At 41.5% G+C, this 22,870-nt stretch overlaps 1 protein-coding gene across 1 annotated transcript in view; it reads right to left on the bottom strand.

The window, feature by feature from the left end:
• Positions 1-22,870, bottom strand: part of LOC150085755 (protein Skeletor, isoforms B/C-like) — a 120,681-nt gene that overhangs the window by 36,243 nt on the left and 61,568 nt on the right. Inside the window, exons 3-4 of the mRNA XM_090374680.1 lie at positions 21,139-21,211; positions 11,587-11,693 (exon numbers count right to left, since the gene is read on the bottom strand). Coding sequence (XP_090230806.1) covers positions 11,587-11,693; positions 21,139-21,211 — 180 coding nt within the window. The remainder of the gene's footprint in view (positions 1-11,586; positions 11,694-21,138; positions 21,212-22,870) is intronic.

The following is a 22,870-nucleotide window of genomic DNA, read 5'->3' as shown; positions in this document are numbered from 1 at the left end:
GGGACCCCCGTTACCCACACTTGCCCCGTGGAGGCAGGTCAGGGTACCCAGTAACTTATATTCAGCACTCTGACAGGCCCTGCCACTGATTTCAGTGGCTAGGACCTAAAAAAAAAAAAAAAAAAAAAATGAGTGGGACATCGCTTAACTAGAACTACGCCGAAAGGGTTAAATGATTGATTTGATTGATATCGAGTTAAATTTGGACTGAAGGCTGATGTACACAGTTAGAGCGGGTGGGAAGGTTGAAGACTGGAGGGGATAGGCATAAGTATGGGGACAATAGGGAAGACGTCCCAGGTTGAGCAGTGGGTATGACCCACCAGAGAGAGGATGGAGTCTGTTTTTGTTGCAGAGATCATCCGGCGTAGTTGCTATAGGAAGTGGCTATTGGTCCAGTCCTGTAGAATTTGTAGGGCGTGATTTGCCTTTCTTTACAGCTGATTTCTGTTGTTTGCCTCTATCATCAGGATAAGGTCGTCTGCAAAGGCTTGCGAAGATGCCTCTCCAATGTCTGTGTTTAGGAACTCGTCCAAATCAACGTTCCATAGTGTCAGCCCTAATACGGAGCCTTGCGGACAGTCTCTGTTGAGTCTTCTAGTGAGTATTTTATAAGGAGCTTTCAACATTATGAGTCTGCAGCAGAAGTAGCTTTGGATTACCCTGTACAGATTATCCGGCATCCCTGTCCTCCGGAGCTGGGCCAGGACGCTCGGCCACCATAGGGTGTCGAAAGGCCCAGCAAAGTCGATAGAGATAGCCAGGAAATATTTGTTGTCCGTGGCAGCCGCACGCGCAAGGAGATTCCTCAAGGCATCCACAGTCGACATTCCCTGTCTGAAGCCGTACTGATTTGGAGACATAAGGTTAGTCTGTAGGTAATAGGCCTGTATTCTGGTTAATATGAGGCGTTCCAGGAGTTTACCGCAGACTGATAACAGGGCTATTGGTCTGTAGGAGGTGGATTGTTCTGGTGGTTTCGTCGGGTTTTTAATTATAAGTTTGATATTAGCTTTTTTCCAATCCTTCGGGAAAGTTCCGGTTTTAAGGCAAAGGTTGAAAAGGTTCAGTAACATGTCGGGGGCCATCTCCACCACCTTCCTAATAATTTCCCGTTCCAAGAGGTCCAGACCTGGACATTTCTTACCTTTTTAATAAGGTACGCAGCTGCTTGTAATTCTTCTAGCGCAAAGTCCTGTTCTTTACCTTCCGTGCGGTAATCTTCATTCTCTTGGCACATCATGATTTGTTGGGGCGTCTGTGGGTTTACATGTGGGTTGCGTCCAGTATATTGTTGACAGATGCCTCCCAAGAGTTGGTGACGTCTCCCTGTGGTGTTGTAAATTACCTCCTCCCTGGGGAATTTGTTGGTGGTGACGTTTAGACCACCCCCTCCCCCAGGGTAATCTATAAAGTATTACCTGTGGTTGTGACCAGGTTTTCCCAAGAAAGTTGTTTATTCCTGCGTATGAGCGAAGTGTACTGGTTTCAGGCTTCTTTGTAAATTTCCCGCAGTGCGTTCACTTCGGGAGCAGGCCAGGAACGTCTCGCTCTCTGAAAGCTTTTCTTTCCGAAGTCTCTGGAGGTCCGGGATCCACCATGGTACGGTGCCCGGAGTACGTTTTCTTCGTTTTATGGCAGCATTTGTCGCTTTAGTGATGATAGCTGTGACTGTTTGTTTTTTGGAGTTGGTCCGGATCTTGGTTTGCTTGGATTGCAGCTTTCTGTGCATCTTTTCCTGCTATTGGGGTGTCCTTGAACTGATTCCAATCTGCAGTGTGCAGCGCATACTTGTGTAGCATTATTCTCTCAGGGTAGTGTCTCTGGTAATCTGTTTAGTTGAAAGGTCAGACGTTGGTAATCTGTTTAGTTGATAGTACCCTGTGGTCAGACGTTGTCCAGACATCCTGAACCTTCTAGTCTGTTATGTTGCTAGCGATGTTCCTGGCGGCAAGGGAAACATCAATGGTTGCTTCCCACCGGAGATTGCAATAGGTTGGTAGTTGGTTAGGTTTGTTTAACACTGTTATTGTTGATGTTGCTAGAAATTCTTCCAGGCGCTGCCCATTCCTTCTCCCCCTGCCTGTCCAGGGTATGGCTGAACCAAGCTGGCGACCTACAGTTCACATCCGCTCCTATTATTATTTTTTGATCATGGAGGAGGTTTTTTACATTTTCCTGGTAGCCGTCGTTATATCCTCGCTCGGATGGCAATACGTCATAGCTCAATAATATGAGCTATGACGCAGTAAGCTCCCATCCCCATGATGAGGTGTGCACAGGCCGTGCAGAGGTGGGTGATCCTGGTGACTGTTATGTCAGGGTTCATCACCGCGATAGGGGCCCCAGGTGGTTTCATCTTCAGGCTGTACAATCTTGTATTGTAGGGGATATCCCCTTACTTGTTTAGCAGCTGTATATGGCTCTTGAATTATGGCGATGTCAATGTTTTCATCATCGGCTTTCATCCTGACCTGGTCGACCACCGCCTTGGCTCTCTGTGCGTTTAGTTGGAAGAACTTGACTACTTTGGTGTTGAATTTTTATGCTATAGTGCCATAATCCGTTCTTGATTTGGTCAAACTCTTATATTTTTGGTAAATGGGACACTTGCTATCCCTGAGAGAGTGGGAGGCATCCAATTTTTGACTTTTGCAATTCGCACAGACGGAGTCTGCACTCTTATTTGGACAGTTGGCAAAATTATGGCCCTTGCCAGCGCAGTGACCGCAGGTCTGCACAGTCTGGGAGTAGGTGTGAGACGTGCGTTCAAACTTGCAACGGTTATAGCATTTGCCACGTGTTCGCGGAAGCGATGACTGTCCCAATTTATGTAGACTCTGGTCTTGTTGGTGAGTACTTGCCACGCCGCCGGGTTCAATTCTACAGACCAGTTGACTGTTCTCAAAGACTTGGCCTTGATGGTGTGCTTTGGCATGACGTGGTCATTCAGGCTTTGGTCAGGAATGTGACTACGCATGTTCCTGTCAAATAGTTCCCTTGCAAGTTCCTCAGTCTTGATGTCCTTGTCTAAATCGAAGACGAGAATGGAGAGTCTCTTCTTTCTTTCTTGGGGGGGGTTCTGCTCTAAGTCCCAGGGTTGCAATCTTGGGGTTAACTATTATTTGTTCTATTTTCTCAGTGGTTTCAGTTTCAATAACCACTCCTTGGGTTCCTTGTCTACCTAACTGTTTTTCATTTTTGTGGTCTTTAAATCTTCAGAGAGGTTCTCTATTATCGCCTGCTTAATACCCTCACTAGAATGGTTGTCCTCTTTGTTTAGGGGGTCTCAACACCACAAGGTTTGGTGGTCTAGTGATGACTTTCTTCTTTGTTTGAACTTGTTGAGTGACTGTGTGGCCACTCCGTACAGGTATCCTCAGCGCATCTGCATAGGAGGGAGCGCGCTGTTGCATACTTTTTTGCTTCTCCTTCGAAATAGGCTTCCAGTTTGGCTGTAGCCTTCTCACATTCTAGGTTGGTCTTGAATAACACGGACTCCATATTGTTCCAGATTGTAACAATTATTCTCATCTGAGAATAAATCGCAATCTCAGACAAAATTAACAGAGCAAAATGTTTTTTACGAACATTTTATTGTAAATAGTGTCACCGAAGGAAAATATTTGATATGATAGGCATCCAAGTTACAAGCAACCAATAGAAATCGATCTACCTCCTTACAGATCCGCATATTATGCAAATTATCATGCCGAAAAAATACTGTTTGCGATCACATCGTTTCATTCCCGTTTTTGGCTTGCTCATTGAGATAGCCACATCTCCAGTATTCAGGATGGCAAGTCATCGTCAACCCTCCTCTGGTTTCCTGTAGCGGGAACAGTGTTCTACATTTCTATGAATAAAGAATTTTATTATTATTTAGATGATTCTTTGAGATGGGGGAAGCCGCTGGACGACTTGAAGCCGGATAGTCGCGGGCAGAGACGGCACGTTGACTTAATGTGTCATACAGTATCGTCTCGGCACTATGGAAGTAGTTTCAGTAGACAGGAACCATTACAAGAAGTAGCCAAGATCGCCCGAGGGCTACGTCAACCAGAACAGGCCGCTATCTGGCTCTACCAGCAAGACAGAACCCTACAACGTCCTGTCACCAACTGTCTCTTGAAGTTGCTGTGGCCACAGGTGAAAATATTTCTAACCGGACTGTGTTAAGAAGGTTCAATTCAAGTGCACTCTACGCAAGGAAGCCAGCGGTTTGTACCCCATTAACTCCAAACCACCGCAGGACTCATCGAATCTGGTGCAATGAACATGTGGCGCACTATGGCCATAGACGCCGATGCGCCCAAAAAATTCCCAAACGAACAAGCAATGACCATGCGACTTGGAGCTCTGATAAATGGGGTACAGTTCTGTTCTCTAATGAGTCCCGTTTTAGCTTAGATACAGATTCTAGACATTATTTCATCTGAAGTGGGATAGCCACATCTTTGATGTTAGAGAAATGAGGTACCATCCCTCCAACATCATAGAAAAGGACACTTACTGTGGAGGTGGTGTTCTCTTGTGGATCAGAATAATGATCACCGGCCGCATCCTTCACGTTTTTTGATAGGATACCGTAACTGCAAAGAGGCACCGAGAACAGAACAAGATTCTCGAAGCTTGTGTGCGACGTTTTAGGGGTGAGATTGCCCCAGATTTTCTTTTCATCCCTACAACGCCCATGCACATAGATTCAAGTGGGGGAGAAGAAACTGAAGGTATCCAACGATTGCCGTGGCCAGCACGATCACCAGACTTAAATCTGATTGAACATGTGTTGGACGCTCTTGGGCTTCACATTGCACGCCAACAACAAACTCCTCGGTCACTTGGTGAGCTAAAGTCTGCGCTAGTGAAAGAATGGGATTTGTTGCCACAGATCTTATAGACACCCTTATATCGAGCATAGTTCACAGCTGTCAGTGTTGTTTAGCCGCTGGAGAGGGATTATACGCCGTACTGATGTCATGTTACCATATTTTCGAGCACCTTGTATCAACTTATTATGTGACCTTTTTGGTTTTTCTTATACAACCCCTATAAATGTCCCTTATACCTGTCCGAAGTTTGTCCCTGTCTCCTCATTTCATCATTATTCTATGGCACACCACCATGCCAAATTTTGTCCCGCTTCATCACAAGCTGCACGAGTTACACCACGTTTGTTCTGTTAATTTTTTCAAGCAGTATAGTTGTTGATTGGTGAATAATTTCTATTTAGCCTTCCTCTCTTCATCACTATTGGATATACAAATAATATCTCTTTAATGCTTTGGTTATGAACGTCGAGCTTATTTTGAATAATTTATAATTATTACATCATGAATGTTTTTTTTTTTTTTTTTTTTCACATATTCCAGAACGATATTTCGAACTGTATTCGCTGACTTAGGAATTTCATGAAAACTTTGAGTTATTTAAAGATTTTCTAAGTTCAATCGAAGTACAATAAACATTAAATGCTAATCCATCATTCAACTCACACTGCAGGAAAAGACCGTCTGTGTCACTCACAAAAGAGTTTTTTTTTTTTTTTTCTGTCTTGTTCACTTCTGTCATTAATAAACTGACATTGTGCTCATCTTACACATCCAGTGTTCCGGCAGTTTTAATTTTCTTAGAAAAACTTCTAAGCAATTTAAAAGTTTCATTTTTGTGGGGAAAAGTCGAAATTTAGATAAATTTCCACCAATTGTTTCCGCAAAAATCAGAAATACACGGAGTTTTTTTCCAAGCTTACTTTCTTAAACTCTCTTTAAACAACAGTTATTTACTTTTTCTTAAACCTTTTCTTAAATAACAAAGAACTTTTATCAGCCATTAGTAAAATTTTAAAGGCCTCTAAAATCATTTAAATTATTTTCAAAACCAACAGCTGTTTTAACTTTCTTCAAAACGTTTGTTAATTCCTCAGAGGTAAACTGAGCCGTAACTGTTTGAGTTTGATATATTTCATTATCCATCCGAATAGCTGACTGGTCATACGTATCTCTCTCAACATCATCTGTTGGAAACAATTTAGTCAATATTGGGTCAACGATATCAAAAACCAGTTATCGTCTCTTAAAAAACAGCAAAGAGTTCTTTACTTATGTAAACTATAGAAGGAAGGGGATGAATCAGATTGGTCCACTTGATATCGGTGGGTCAACTGTTGATGACCCTGCTCAGGTAGCTAACAAACTAAATGAATATTTTGCATCGACATTCACACATGAGAAGTTATTCAGCGAGGGGAATACCAGAGGTGTATTCAACTCTAGCAGCAAGCTAGAGAATCTTGTAATAACTGAAAGTAAAGTGGAGGAGAAATTGTTGAAGATAAACACAAGAAAGGCACCTGGGGTGGATGGGATCTATCCAGTTATATTATAAAAGAGGCAGCAAAGGAAGTAAGCAAACCCTTAGCCATAATTATGAGAGCTTGCTTGGACTCAGGGGAGGTACTCATGGATTGGAGATGTGCAAATGTGACCCCAATTCACAAGGGAGGATCAAAGGCTGACACAAGTAATTATAGACCTGTGAGTTTAACTTCTGTTTCAGGTAAATTAATGGAGGCACTGGTTAAAGAAGCACTGCAGGATCATCTAGACAAGACTTCAGTTATAGCTCGGACACAGCATGGTTTTGTTAAGGGGAAGTCTTGCCTGACCAATTTGATTGGATACTATGATGCAGTCACAAAAGAACTGGATGCAGGGAATAACTTTGATATTATATACTTGGATCTTAGAAAGGCTTTTGATACTGTTGCACATGGAAGACTGCTGCACAAATTGCAGCAGTGTGGCATTGGAGGCAAATTGCTGCTATGGATAAAGGGGTGGTTGAGGGGGAGAAGACAGAGAGTGGTAATCAATGGACACTGCTCATCGTGGACTAATGTTATTAGTGGAGTCCCTCAGGGTTCAGTATTGGGTCCTTTATTGTTTTCTGTATTTATAAATGATATTGATGATGGTATATCAAGCTTAATGTCCAAGTTTGCAGACGATACGAGGGTTGGCAGGGTTGTCAAGGACACTACTGACACTATGCTGCTGCAACAGGATCTGGAAAGGTTGAGCAGATGGGCTGAGAGGTGGCAAATGAAGTTTAACATTGACAAATGTAAAGTACTACATATGGGGAAACAGCAACCCCAGAGCAATGTATCAAATCTGTAGTACCACCGACAGTGGTAGAGAATGAAAGGGACCACCTGGGGGTGGTTGTGCAAGCAGATATGAAGTTCTCTGAGCAGTGCAGACGGGCTGCAAGAGTAGCTCATGGTGTATTGTCAATGATATATAGGACTTTTTCTAGCAGGGATAAGGAGGTGATCATTCCCTTGTATAAGGCAATGGTCAGGCCACACCTAGAGTACTGTATACAGGCCTGGAAGCCTCATTTCAAGAAGGATGTAGAGCTGCTGGAACGAGTACAGAGAAGTGCAACAAGATTAGTGAATGGAACAAAGGGGTGCTCTTACGAAGAAAGGCTTATGTTTTGCAAATTACAGTGTCTGGAGACTAGGCACCAGCGAGGTGATCTGATAGAGGTGTATACAAAGCCTTGAATGGTTTGAGCATGCTCAATGCTGATGGGATTCTTCCTCTTGCTCAGAATAATCACCTGAGAGGGCATAAATTCAAATTGAGGAAAGACAGATGTGTGCGGAAATTTGCCTTTAGCCAGCGGGTGGTTGGTAGGTGGAACAGACTTCCATCCCTTGTCGTGGAAGTTGATAGCCTAAATAAGTTTAAGGCTCAGCTGGACAGGTATTTCGAACGAACAGAGGGGTGAAGTGGAAGTGGTTATTTTTTATTTATTTATTTTACTTTTTTTTTTGGCTGATGCTGCATAAGCTTGCTTTCTTGCATCAAATGCCTTTACTAATGCTAATCAACTGTAACTGACCCAAATACGTCCGAGGAATGCAACTTGTTCCTGGAAATTTTATACAACAACCCCCATGGATTTCGATTTCCTGATTCTTTGACGAATACCCTCAGAGTTTCTCGCTATGGCTCTACAGTAAGTGTTTTTAGCTGTTAAATACGTTTCATGCAACCTATTTACCTCCTCAGGCTTCCAATCACGATGAAGCTGATGGTGTAGTCTCGCACGATACACAGTTCGACGAAGGGCAGTAAGTTCACTTAACCACCAAGCTTTCTTCTTAGCTGATTTATTTGCAGCTTAAATAATGGATTCCTGTATGGTATTAACTGTAACCATTGCAGATGCTTCCACTAACTGACGTTGCCTATCCATAGTAAAATCAGCAACAGCACTGTCCAATCCAACTTTTTAAGGGAATACCTACTATGCTACAATAGACAATGACTGTTAACAAGCCTTGGACCAACATCAACAATGAAGTAAATAGCACGGTGATCACTAGATGTCCACGTTGCAATTGTTTGACAATCCCGCTAGGCGTCGAAGACCCAGCAGAAACCAAGGTTACGTCACTGTTCGATTGTCCCATAGGTCCACAAAATGTAGACAGTTGGTTAGGCCTGTTTATAACGTGCAAATTATGACATGCTATTAACTCTTCAAGAAGTAGACCTCGCGTATCCGTCGTTGCACTATGCTACAAGCCGGAATTCGCTTTGACATCAGCAGTTTTAATTGTTTGGTCTTAATTGCATTCAGAGCATGCTCCATATAGCCTAACGATACGTGGAAATCCATAGACGGTGAACAATACAATGATATTAGGTAAAATGTCATTGATTTAAATGTAATCATCACACAAGTGGCATAACTATTACACAAACCATAAATAATTACAACATCTATGCCTCTGTTTAACACTACAATTCCTGTTTTAGATCCTTCCTGCACAGGCTGGACAACACGAGAAGATAAAGAATAACCAAATATCTGAACAGATTGACCAGACCGAACTTTGGCACAGTATGGTTCTTGCAGCGATAGTATATCTAATTGATTGTCCTCAGCCGAACCTCATCTGCAACCAGTCTTGAGCTTTGCCGGTTAATTTTGCAATATCCTAATACTCTTCATACCAACAGAAGTAATAGAAGATGTTGTAACACTCTCTACAGAGTCACAAACCAGATTCTGGTTGGATGCACTATTCATAAGCAGTTCTATCTTTTGCTAATTCAAGTGCTCTTTGATATTCTGGACACCCTATGTCTTTCACAGAATGTTGATAATCCCTCTTCTTACGTTTACAGTTAATACAACGGGGCTCCTGTTCTTTGTTGGGACACTCCGCATGTACAGGACCCCCACTTGCATAGTGACCACAAGATGGCGAATTATGGGAGCAAAATTTGGTTGTATGGCCATATCCTAAACAAAGAAAACATTTTGAAACTATCGTGAAAGGTCTATTTCGATGGGAACTGAACGATAAGTAAATACGTTCCAATGTGGCAATATATTTATACAACTGAGGCGCAAAACTCACCACCCAATGTACAGTAGAAGCACTTATAGACTTTGTCGTGAATCTAAAAGTCGTATCCTTTTTGACTTCTTCAAATGAATAGTCAAATTCTTACACTATAAATCTTCTAAAATGTCAGCCGGACTTAAATCTTTTGAAATGTCATAAATAATAACCGATGGGTTACCCTTCTTTGGAACCCCAGTAGTTATACCTGCTGCTGCTAAAGAATCAGATGTTGAAATATTAATGAAATCTGATTTAGAAGCCGTTTCGAGTTAAACTCCCTTATTTCGAACCAACCTTAAAGTTTTGACTTTTACAGTTTTAAAATCAAATTTCAATATACTTGTAACAACATTTCTAACGTCCGAACTTGTTTTGAGGTCACTGTTGTCCAAAGCTCTCAGGATCACGACATTATCTCCCGGTTGCTAACAAACTGAATTAGTATTTTTTATCTACAGTATATTAGTATTTTATCTATTTTTTATCTCTATTTTTTATCTACATAACGAATTGTTTACGACATTTTGGGCAGACAACTTGTGTAATCGAGACCCGCTAATATTATCGAGTCTTATTAGTGGTCTCGGTTACTCAAGTTGTCTGTCCAATGTGTCGTAGTATCGTTTCGAGACAGTAGGTATTCCAATATGTTTTTTATATGAGGAATTCTTTAGCCAAGGGGATGAAGGTCAAAAATTTATCAAGTTCTAACAGAGGGCTAAATGACTTTCTAATAACTGAGAGGAAAGCTGAAGAGAAACCATTGAAGTTAAACATAAGAAAGGGAGATGGGGTGGATGAGATTTATCCAATGATATTAAGAGAGGAAGCGAAGATAGTAAGCGAACTCTTAGCCATAATTATGAAAGCATTCTTGGATTCAACAAAGAACCCCACGGAGTGGAGATGTGCGAATGTATCCCAATTCACAAAGGGAAATCAAAGGGCGACACACGCTAATTCACATAAGAATACATTTATACGCGATTTTGAGTGTTGAGAGAAATTACAGTCCTACAATAAAGGTTATGAGGTTTCTCTTATAATTTAAGATTAATAATAATAGAACATATTGGGCTTTATTGCTCTTTCATTTTTGATTAATATGGAAAATAATGGAGTTAGCAGTAAAAGAAGTAATGCAGGATCATATAGACAAGGCCCCAATTATACTTCATGCACAGCAATGGTTTTTTTTAAAGGGAATTCTTATTTGACCAATTTGATTGGTTACTGTGATATGGCCTCAAAGGAACTGGATGCGAAAAATTAATTTTGATATTATATGCTTTGATTTCAGGAAAGCTTTTGATAGTGTTGCAAAAAAAGACTGCTGCACAAATTGGAGCAGCGTGGTAATAAGGGCAAGTTGCTGCTATGGATAAAGAGATGGTTGAGTGAGAGAAGACAGAGTGGTAATCAATGGGCATTGCTCTTCATGGACTAATGTTATTAGTGAAGTCTCCCAGGGTTCGGTGTTGGGTCCATTGTTGTTTTCTGTATTTATCAATGATATTGATGAAGGCACATCAGTCTTAATGTCCAAGTTTACAGATGATACAAAGGTTGGTAGGGTGGTTAATGATAGTATGCTACTGCAAGCAACAGGATCTAGAAAAGTTAGGCGGGAATAATAAAAAAATTCCTAAAGTGATTGTAAAAGCTGTAACTAATAATAATAAGTTATGCAAATTAAGATTCTATCCTGAAGTCAGCTGCGAAACTATATTTTTGAGTTTTGTACAACAATATCATGTAAAATTGTTCTACATTAAAAAAAAAATTATTCAACATTAAAAAAAATATTTTTTTCAATATTCAAATTTAATAAATAAAATTTTGTATTTATGAAAATTGTCTGGTAGCCGCACAGAAATGTCTTGGTGGCCACAGTGATTCCACTGTGGCCACCATTTATAGGCAATTTCTCTTCACAAAGCACCCAACAATCCAATTCATTCCATCTCTTCTCTATAGCGGCCCGGGTATTCATTTACACAACATAAAGGGCTTCATGCAGCCCGGGTACCAAAGAGTTTGGCTAGTGGTTGGTTTTTGGGTATATTAATGCTATTTCTATTGTGATTGGTAAAATATTTTTGATATAAGTTTTTTTTTTTTCTCCACGGTCAAAGTTTTTGAAGAAGCTTCACCTCCAAGTGGTTTCGGTTGGGCTGGGAAGCTGGAAGAGTAAGTTGGATTTGTTCTTTTCTTCAAACTTCCGCTGTTCTTTTGGCCCAGTTTGATTTTGTCCGAAAACCTTTATATAAGGTCAAATTTGCATTACTAACATTAATAAAGTGTTTAGTTATTTGTATTAATTTTACACTTAGTTACTTATGGCCTCAAGAAGGCAAGGCTCTGCTTCTAAGAGAAGCGAAGATGAAGTAGACACTACGGAGACGCCAGGAGGCTAAGGCTGCCAGGACTGATTCTGATGCCTTAAAACCTTCCAGGTCGCCAAAGAAATGGAAGACAAATACCAGGAAAGCAACTGCAAAGCAGTTCTTGAAGATGAGGAGGAGATAGTGGAAGTAGAAGTTCCTCGTCCAAAGTGATCAGTGACGACACGGGCTGCGGGTGCAGCCCATGGACATCAATAAAGAAGAAAAGATAGTTGGTGCAATGGAACTGAGAATGGATGCTTGTTGGTGTTGAAGCACGTGCTCTATTGCAGCCCAGGAGGAAGATCAAGCACCATCAGTTAGATCGAAGGTTCGAGCTGAGGTTGACGGTTTGAAGAATGGTGAAGACTGGCTTCGCCATACTAAAGAAGACAAGATTGAGGTTATGAGAACTCAGCGTCTGAAGAACTGCAGATGCCAAGACAAGCGATAAACGAGATTTTATCACTTTGGGACAACCTCAAGGAGGTTGTACATAATGTAAAATTTTGAAATTAGATATTGAGAACTCAGTTGACAACACAGCCTGGAAGCTCCGTACAAGCCAAAACTTTTACGGATCTGGTACGCCCTCAGATTGAGGGCCGCCCGAAAACAAAAACTGTTATAATGAAAACTAAAATGATCGTTTTAGTACTTGTGATGAGATCAAGACTGAGCTCATTAAGACAATCAGACCTATGTTGGCGGACACCAAAGTTATTGGTCCAGCCAATTAGAGACAGGAGAGTGGCTCTTGAGGCTGCCACCGACTTTGATATCCAGAAGATTACTCAGTGTCCTGAAATGGATGAGCTGGGCCTGGAGGTGGAAAGGTCTCTCAGAAGACATCCGAAAGTGGTTATTTCTGACATCGAGAAGACTGACCAACGAACATTTTACTCAATGAACTTTGAATAAGAAACCTCGCGGAATGTGGGGTTTCAAAAGACTCTGTAGTAAATGAGTTTAAGATTTTAACTAGAAATAATGCCCGGGGAATTCCTGGTTTTAATTATATGCTTGAGATATCAGGCACTATTAGGAAACATTTTAGTCACTAAGTCTAGAGTATATTTAGATTGGTGCTCGCACCAATCTAAATGAGGGACTTAGTTCCAACTCAATGCTATCGATGTATGGTATGTGGCCAAATATTGCAAGGCTGTGGCCAACACTGCTGCAGACAAAATATGCCCAGAGTACACAACGGATAGACGTTCTAAAGCGAAGAACGGATTATGGAGAGTAGGACTGCATACTCTTAGTGCAGATTAATGCTCAGACGGCGATGAATGTCGCCTCTCAGTTGGCACGGGCTATACAGGAAACAAAGGTTGACCTAGTAATGTTGCAGGAGCTCTATATATTGAAGAAGGTAATGGTTGGCTACCCTAAGCGATTCAGAGTGGTGGAGGGCTCGGGTACCCCTTCTGAAATTTTCATAACCAATCCGGACTGAACAGTTATGGCTATAACTTCGTTGTGCGACGCACATGGAGTATGCGCAGAGTTTTTTGGGAGTGCCCCTGGGCACCATTTACTTTATTTCGCTATACTGCCGGCCAGTGCAGAGTATAGAGGCCTCCATATGACATCTGGGGAGGGTCTTGCACACGTTGGGTTCAGCTGATGTTATTATAGGGATGGATGCAAATTCGAGATATAGTCTCTGGGGAGGTACTGACTCCGATGATTGCAGTCTGTCTTGGCACTTGAGGAGTTTCCTCCTCAGGGATGATTTCGTTAAATGATCCAAGGCAACTCCCTACGTTCTCCTCATTGGCCAGAGAATCTTTCCTTGATGTCACTGTGTGTACCAGATTGGTACTTTTATATCTCTGGAACTGGAGAGTTCATGATGCCCTCATCACCAGTGATCACAGAGCAATAACCTTTGATTGAAACTAATAGGTACCATTCTAGAGATGTGAAATGGGAGAGGTTCCTCGCTCGTGTGAGTACCAAATTTTCTGACGAAAGCCAGTGGTGTAATCTGTCTGCCGATGATAAGGCAAAGTACGTAACATGTGCAGTCCAAGAGATTTGTGCTGTGACATTGAAGAAGAACTGCATTTGCCAAAGGCATTACCATGATGGGCTAATAAACTGACAGTCCTAAGAACTCGGGTGCAGCAATCAAGGAAGTGCTATCAGTAAGGGAGAAGGATTTTTCTCTCCCGCTGGTCTTCACAAGTTGAAAAACGCGTTCCAAAGAATAAGAGCAGCTTACTTGAACATTAGCGATGCCAAGAGGGTTTCTTGGGGCGTCGATATGTGGAGAACTGTGGGTCTGCTGACCCATGGTCGACTGTTTGCAAGTTAGTCACGGAAAAAAAATTTACTGTAGTGATTGTCTTCTGTCAGAATGTGTGTGTGTGTGTGTGTGTGTGTGTGTATATATATATATATATATATATATTTTTTTTTTTTTTTTTTTATTTTATTTATTTATTTATTTATTTTTTTTTCTGGTACTCTGGTTTGGGCACCTTAAATACACGATTTGCTGGCATCCATTGGTATGGCACACCCGCCGGTGGATGCAGGACTTTGCCATAGCACAGACTATTGGAACAGGCCCGGCTCCCCATGCCGTCGAACGGGCGCCGGAAATTGGCTGTCCAGGAGACAGCTGCTCCCTGGTGTCAAAATGGCCTGACATGGATAACACAATACTACAGTATTGTAGTGTGTGTTAATACTATGTCAGGCCCATTGTACAGAGACTCTTCCTTCACGGAGACATTAGGTGTAGATAGGCACACGCCTATCTACACCTAATCTACACCCCATAAACAGGGAACATACATACATGTCTTCTGTCAGAGCAGACTAAGGGAAATCTCTTGGCTGGGAAGTTTCCACGGAGATTTTAAATAATTTTGCTATATGTTGAAACTTTTGATAATGAAGAACAGTCATGTATTTTGACTCAAAATGATTTGTATGATGAAGAGGGGTGCGAGCCTCTCTTCTCTCTGGCTGAGTTCGATGCAGCTCTTGAATTGACAGAGTGGCAACGCTCCAGAGGTGAACTCTCTGGATGCAGCCATTGTTAAATGTGTGCGCCGGTGGAGTCCTGATATACTACTTTATTTGTACAATACCTGCCTGATTGAGGGAGTTTTCCCTAAAGTCTGGAAGAAGGCGGTTTTGAGGATAATTTTCAAAAGCCGGGAAAAGCCTGTGGATAAGCCTCAATCGTATCATCCTATTGCTCTTCTACCTCTCATGGGAAAGGTTTTGGAGCAGCTAATTACCGCGCGTCTGGTATCTTATATGTTGCGCAGGTTCTGCCGTCCCATCACCAATATGGTTTTAAAAGGGGCATCCTCCTCGGAGGATGCCATTAATCGGGTGATTACATGTACTGATGAGACTGATGGTCGGTACGTTCTGGGCTTGTTCATCGACTTTCAAGGGACTTTCGATGTTCTGTGGTAGGGCAGTGTCCTCAGTGTCCTCTGCAAGGCTAGAGCGTTCTGCTGTCCCGGTGTGCTTTTCCGTCTTTTGAAGTACTATTTCCATCAAAGGTGGGTTATTATCAGATCGAATTATGCACAGATTGAGAGATCTGTTGAGAGAGGATGCCCGCAGGGTTCAGTCCTGGGGCAATCAATGTGGAACATTGTTCTTAACGAGTATCTTGCCTTGCACGATGTGGAAGGTACCACTACCGTGGCTTATGCGGATTATCTCTTGCTTCTTGTGAGGAGATAGCTCTCGCAAGGAGTTGAGGAGCGGGCGAAAGCCTGATTGACCCTAATAATATTTCGGGCCTCTCTGCATAAGCTGCATGTTTCCGAGCATACGTCTATGGCTGTGCTGCTGAGGGGACGCTTTCAGCTGGTCGCGACCACCTGTTTTCGCTCCGGGTCACTCCCTTCGAGTAGGACGGAAAGTCTGTACTTAGGGGGGTTTACCTTGGGGAGCAGCTAAAGTTTCTGGCTCACGCCAGTTACTTGCGGGAAAATGTGAAGCGGGCATATGCCAAGCTCCATTAAGTCATCCGCATGGATTGGAGTATTAAGGGAGGAGCTCTCCACCCCCCGTGACGTCTTTTTCCCGATCCTCACTTACTCGGCTGGGGCTTGGGGAAGAGTTCAACACTCATGTCCATCGGATCGCGCGCTCTCTCTCTCTCTCTCTCTCTCTCTCTCTCTCTCTCTCTCTCTCTCTCTCTCTCTCTCTCTACAGAGGCATCTTCTTGGTATAACCAGGGCCTGTAGGACAGTGGCTATCGATGTTTTGTGTGTTAGCCAGTAAAATGCTGGCTAAGGCCCACCTAAGGTACCGCTTGAAGAGCGAGATTCCTGGACTGGTATTCGGCGTCCGATCGTGTTCAGTTGGGCGAGCGGATGCAGCCTTTAACATAACAGTAGAGCAGAGCAGGATCGATGATGAATTAGATAACATATGGCAAACCCAATGGACTAATTCTGAGAAGGGACACCATTTGCATTCTTTTATCCCCTCTGTTCACACCGTGAGTTGGCAAAGGCCTTTGCTCCCTTTTGGACTGGAAGTCTGCTCTGTCCTGACTGAACATAGTCTGAGGTCCAGCTGCTCCAGGTGGGAAGGAGCAGCAGTGCGTAATACACGCTTCTTGATTAGACCGGGGTTCGAGCCCATCACCACCAAATACGGTGGATGCGGAAAGGTCAGGGAATGACCACCGTATATTCCCAGAGCAATATGGCCTTAGTTGCTAATGCTCCTAAAAACCAAATAACCAACACAAACATCCAGTTGGGGTGGGCAATCTTAGACCTTTGCACTTCTGGAGAACCGGAAATAGGCCTCCACATAGTGCTTGACTGTATTCTCTACGATGACCTCCGACTGACGCTAAAGGGAGGGACTCTTGCCCTCTCTAGATCCACTTTGATGGACTAACTCAATCGCTTGAAATTTTTGACAGATTTGTCAAATTTGTTGCTGATGTTGTAGGTTGCCCTACCTAGCCTCCCGATCTGTTGTAAGTCGGCCTATCTAGCGATTTGGACGACATCCAAATCGCTAGATAGGGCGACCTACCTCCACGTGGTGGGGACGGTAACTCAGGGTGGTGGCGCAGACGCTGTTCCCATCCCGAGGCCAAAGGTCGTTCTCTCTTATAGGTATTTGCCATTTGGAAAAAATAACTCGTATTGTTTAGTCACTAATAACTTGTAGTTATAGTTCATAACTAACCATTTAAAATGGATATGATGCAAATGATAGCCTGAGAACCAAGCTGCATATGGGCGGCAGTCTTGGGACAAAGGTTCTTTCAAATGACAAACGTTTTCTATCTCGAGATCGGAGCTCTGGGCTGGCCTGTCCAACTTTTCCACGTTCATACCTCAAACCAGTCCGACACAACGCGAGCAGTATGATATAGAGCGTTGGGTCTTGCTGATAACCCCCTCCCCTCAACGTGCTGCTACAACGTGGATAACGCATTATTTATCTAGGAATCCAGATAGACCTCGGCATTCATGGTTTTGTCTAAAATTGCCAATAGTGCAAGAGTGATCACGCTGCCTCCGCCAAACTTCATAGTCAGAATGATACAGTTCGGCAGGTAGTTTGCTCCCCGAATCTGCCACACCCAAACACCATCAGACTATGTACAGTGGCTCATCCCTCCAAATCAGAGCTTCCCAATGGTCTATGGACCAACAATGGCGAGCTTGACACCGAGTTATACGGCGCCTGGCTTTAGTCGGGATGATTACTGGCTTGTGGATGGCTGCGCGACCATGGTAATCTATATCATGCAGGGTGCTGCGATAACGTCGACATGCGATCTGAGGGAACGATTCTTTGCAGAGCTCTCATGTCACATTCCCTCAGATTCAAAGATTTTTCCGGTCATTTAGTGACCAGGAAAATATAACCAGACCGCTTCAATTCGCTGATCAGATCGTCGACAGAGGTATCCTCAGCGTCTTTTGAAATGTCACGTACAGACCGATTGCTTAAGTAGCCCACATCATTCGCGCTGGAAGCCTCTAAACCCCGTCGATCGCGGCATCTTGCATTCACAGTCGTACTACTGTCTCCTCGAATACCTACAAGCATATTTATGTGACGTAGTGCTTGAGTAGGGCGTGACTAATTATCAACCGAGGCGTGTCCAGATATTGAGGTAGAGCAGTATAGTTAGTTGATTACAGTATTCGATTAGCCCATCAGAAATGCATTTAACAACATTCAAGAGGTAAAAATATAATTACTGTAGATAGATTTAAAAAACAAAACAGCAAAGATTAACTATAGGATAACAAAGTATTAATATAGTTAATGAAGCATAGTTGAAGCCACGCAGCAATATACAGTAAAATCGTTCAGTGACATATAACGGATCAAGAATTATTAAACGATTTAAATGTTATTTCAGATCCAATGTTTGAATAGCGAATAAGAAATAACAAATTTTGATTATGAGTTGCGAATTCACTCTTACTGAAATAAAATAAGAAATGACAGAGAGAAAATACGCATATTTGAATAGATACAAACAGTATCATGTCGTATTGTGCAAATGTTTAAGAAAATTGGCCTTTGAACTGGCAAACACTTTCAGTAATTAGTTCTCCATCCAGCCCAGCTAGATGAAGCGCCCTGAAAGTATGAAATGACGTTAGCAGACGGTATAAATCAAAGTCGCTGCATAAGAGAGAAGCAGCTGGTTACCATCACTAATGGGAGAACAAGGGCAGCTTTTGCGTAAGAAGAGCAGCAGAGGTTATGGTAAGTGGGAAGTTTGACTGCTGTTTCCTGTATCGTAGAAGGTAAGTCGAGAACTAACGTGGGCCCCGGTGCAAAGTGCATGAGGCTCCCCCTAGTATTCGCATACATGTGTTTTTGTGGGTGTCCTGTGTCCATATGGTTTTTTTTTTATGTAAACCCCTAACACGGGAGGTGTTAGAACCTATAGTACTTAGTACCGTGCTTGGGTTGGAGGTTGAGAAGACGAAAGAAGATATTTGCTGACATTGGACTTGAACTTCTGTAGATTGTAATTTTCAGGAAATACGCATGAAGGAAGGCCGTACCAGAAAACGGCAGGTGAATGAATAAAGGAGGAAGATGAACAGTTGGTTCTGTGGGTTTGGAGTTGTACAGTAAATGGATGTCGGCTGGTGGCGGCACGTGTTCGGACTGTTTTGAAAGAGAGAGAGGGAATTATAGAAGCTAATTCAGAAGAACAGTGCCCATGGAAGTATCTGTAGAAGAGGCATGCAGCAGAAACAGTACGTCAATGAGACAGAGTGGAGAGACTCTGTTAGAGATGAATCATTAATTAACCAACTGCCCTCTTCTGAACGGAATCAAGAAGCCTGAGAGAGGTTTTGGGGGCACCACCCCAGATGTGGGAACAATATTCCATGGCAGGGCGGATTTCCGATTTATACAGAGTGAGAAGCTGTTTGGAAGAAAAGTAACGCCGAGAGCGAAAGAGAAAACCAAGTTTTTTTTAGATGCAGAGGAAGCAAAATTTGTAATGTGCTTGTGTCAAGAGAGATTAGAAGTCAGGGTAATCCCCAAAAGAGATACTATCATCTTGCCTAGAAATCGGAGTGTCACTAAAGATAAGCATAGGAGCAGAAGAATCCTTTTTGAGAGATATAAGACAAGACTGAGTTTTAGAAGGATTGAAATCAACTAAGTTGTCTTTGCCCCACTTGAGAATTACCTGGAGATCGCCATGTAAGGAATTGGTAGCAGATATTCGAGAAGTTGAAACTGATTGAGCAGGATTTAGATGTGAAGGTTAAAAAAATCAACGAGTTTAATATATAATAAAGCAACAAGATTTAAAAAAACGTTTTTTCTTATTTTAAGTTTGTAGTTTTGTTTTGCCTATTGTTAAAAGTGAATTTAATTACTTAAAAATGTAATATTAAAGACTCGATCGCAGGACCCTTTAAAAATTGCTGCCAGGGTACTACGGACCATCTCCCTCTCGTTGGGGTTGATCGCAGAAATCCTGTTTTTGTTGCTCAGACTACAAAAAATCCTGAAAAGAAGGAGCTGAGGGGAGAACCTCATCCAAAGTGAGTTCTGAGGAGGGAGGAGAAACGCGCACCAGATTGTAGGAGTAAAAGTTTGCTGCTCAATCCAGAGGATCAAGGGAATTCCTGACAAGCAGAGCGAAATTATACAGTTAGAAGAGATTAAAAAAATGTTTTAACTTAGTCATCGAAAAGAATATTAGAAAGCATTTTTCGTAACAGCGTTGCAGAATACCAATTAGTGCCAGTGACGCGTTCAGTTTTAATCAGCGTATCCATACTTAATCATGATTATTATAAAGATAGTAGAGATTTGATTTGTAAATATTGTATATTATTTCTCCACACAGTTCTCCACTGAATAGAGTTGACAAGAATCAGGAGAAACGTCAAGATATATTGGTAAAAATTGCGATTAATTGAATTCAAGTAATTGCTATAGAAAGTGATTTATTTCTCTACTTAACTAAAAGGCCAAATTGAAAACAGGGAAATTTGATCTTTTAGCTAAAATAAATAAACGAGATGACTGAAATTAGCGGTTAATATTGACCTATTCGTGAATTGGTTGTTTGGTTTTGAAGCGTGACGAGGAGAGTTTAAATCAATATATTTAATCAACAGGTTTAAAAAAAAAAGTGCGGCATGATTCCCCCCCCCTCCATGAAACTCTGATTTCTCTTTCAGCAAAAGAGAAAACTGACCGAAGAATACTCAATTACTTAAATATATCTATGTCTCATAGCCTTAGTTGTTTTGGCATTTAACATACACTTAACCTAATAAAAAAAATGTTTGTTTTCTTGCTCGATTTAGGGTTTTTGAGGTATAGACTGCTTCAGTGATGGTGCCCCAAATAAAATATATGTTAGCGGATAAATTGACCTAACAAAGCGAATTTACTGGTTGATTATTGGAATCCAGTAACTCTATGATATAGGATGAGTTTTAGTTCCTTTTAAAAGTTGCCAGAGGAGTTTAGAGTTGTTGGTTTGCTCTAGGGCAACTAAGACCATTAGACATCAATATTGTTTGCTGTTGCTTTATTTTTGCTCCAAAGCATCTAAAGATATGAGGCGCCAGTGTATTGCATCCCAAAAATTGCGTCCATGTTCAGTTTTTGCCGTTTTTCTGCTGTAATCACCAGCAGTAAATGTTAATTGCTTAATGCTATAATAATAATTAAGATTACTGTATTTGTATAAGTGAGGAAGAGGGAAAATAATGGCTTTTCTCCTGAATAACAGCAGTTAAAATAAAAGGACCAAAAGAGGTCATTACTTGAAGCTTAGTTTAGCAGGTACAAAATACTTACCCTCCTTTTTCATCTGGAATAATGAAGCCCGTGGCGTCAGGTCTACTTGTGTTCCCACTCCAAAAGAAGGCATCTATTAATAAATTGCAAATCAATTCGGTGAATAACAACTCGCATGACTTCAACCTTAGCATTAATTAACAACCAACTATAGGTGTCACTAAGGCAAATTTGTTCTGTTGGCGTTAAATGAGGAGAAGGAAGAACGCCACCAAAACGAAAATCTCTGCTTATTAAATTTATTGTTTTTACTAGTTTACTCTTCTATGTTGCGCACATGTTCTGTATATTTTGATCGAAATCGTAAAAAAAATACTGACGCGTTAGTGATGATTCATAATTTGCATAATACATTTTTTCATTATAATAATACTTGTATATGAGAAGAATTATCGTGCATTTAAGATACAAATACTTTTTCTGAAATGGGAATAGTGAGGACAATCTAAAAGTATACGCTTGACTGTAGGTGGTAACGTACAATGCGTGCATCGAGGTGGGTCATCTCCCATGAGTAGAAACATGTGTTAGCGGTGGTATATTCGGGCCAGAAAGCACCGGAACGACGTCGGTACATTTTTTCTAAATATCATAATAGAAAAGCATTAAATTTACACCTATTTTTAAACAATGGCATAATCAAAGGGGAGGGAGAAATATCTATTTCACTCATTGCTACTAAAAATATATATTAATAGTAATCTTTAAAATGAATAGATTTCTTTATAAATTTATTTAAAAACAAAAATATAAATTTCACAATGAAACTTGAACGTTTCTTACTAAAGTACAATATGTTAGATCATCATCATCAGCCATTTTCAATCCACTGCAGGATGAAGGCCTCTCCAGCAACTTTCCAGTTCCTTCTGTTTTGAGCACTGGACATCCATTTACTACCCACAAACTCATGAATTTCATCTATCCATCTCCGCCTTTGTCTTCCAGGTTTTCTTCTAGCTCCTCTTGGATACCATTCTGTTATTTTCTTAGTCCATCTGTCATCATGTCTTCGAGCTATGTGTCCTGCCCAAGACCATTTTAGTTCTTTAGTTTTGATAAGAATGTCCTTTACTTGAGTTTGTTGCCTAATCCATGTGTTTCTCTTCTTATCTAACAGTCTTATTCCCAATATGATTCGTTCCATTCTTCGCTGTGTGGTTCTCAGCTTCTCTTCCATTCTTTTGGTGAGTGCCCAAGTTTCACTTCCATAAGTCATGGTGGGGAGTATACATTGGTCCATTATTTTACGTTTCAGACAAACTGGGATATTGCACTTCAGTATGTGACTATATTTCCTGAATGCTATCCATCCAAAATTTATTCTTCTCTTGACTTCCAGCCATTTATCATTATTACAGCTAATAACTTGTCCCAGATAAGTATATGACTCCACCTTTTCAATTACTGCTCCTTCAATCATTATTTCCCTTTCAGTGGCATACTTGTTCATCATTACTTTTGTTTTAGCCATATTCATCTTTAGTCCAAAATCCTTACTAGCTGTGCATAACTGATTAAGATTTTCCTCTAATTCTTTGGGATCATGGCTTATGACCACAATGTCATCTGCAAATCGTAAATGGTTTAGGTACTCTCCGTTCACATTGACTCCTTTCTGCGACCAGTCTAATCTTCTGAAAGCTTCCTCAAGGGCAGCAGTAAACAGCTTCGGAGATATTGTGTCTCCTTGTCGAACTCCTTTCTCAATTTTAAATTTCCTACTGTCTGT

Source organism: Mastigoproctus giganteus, chromosome 5, assembly GCF_048544385.1.
Source record: "Mastigoproctus giganteus isolate SK-2022 chromosome 5, ASM4854438v1, whole genome shotgun sequence".
NCBI lineage: Eukaryota > Metazoa > Arthropoda > Arachnida > Uropygi > Thelyphonidae > Mastigoproctus > Mastigoproctus giganteus.
The sequence above is the reverse complement of the archived record's forward strand: the minus strand, read 5'-3'. Positions and strand labels throughout refer to the sequence as shown.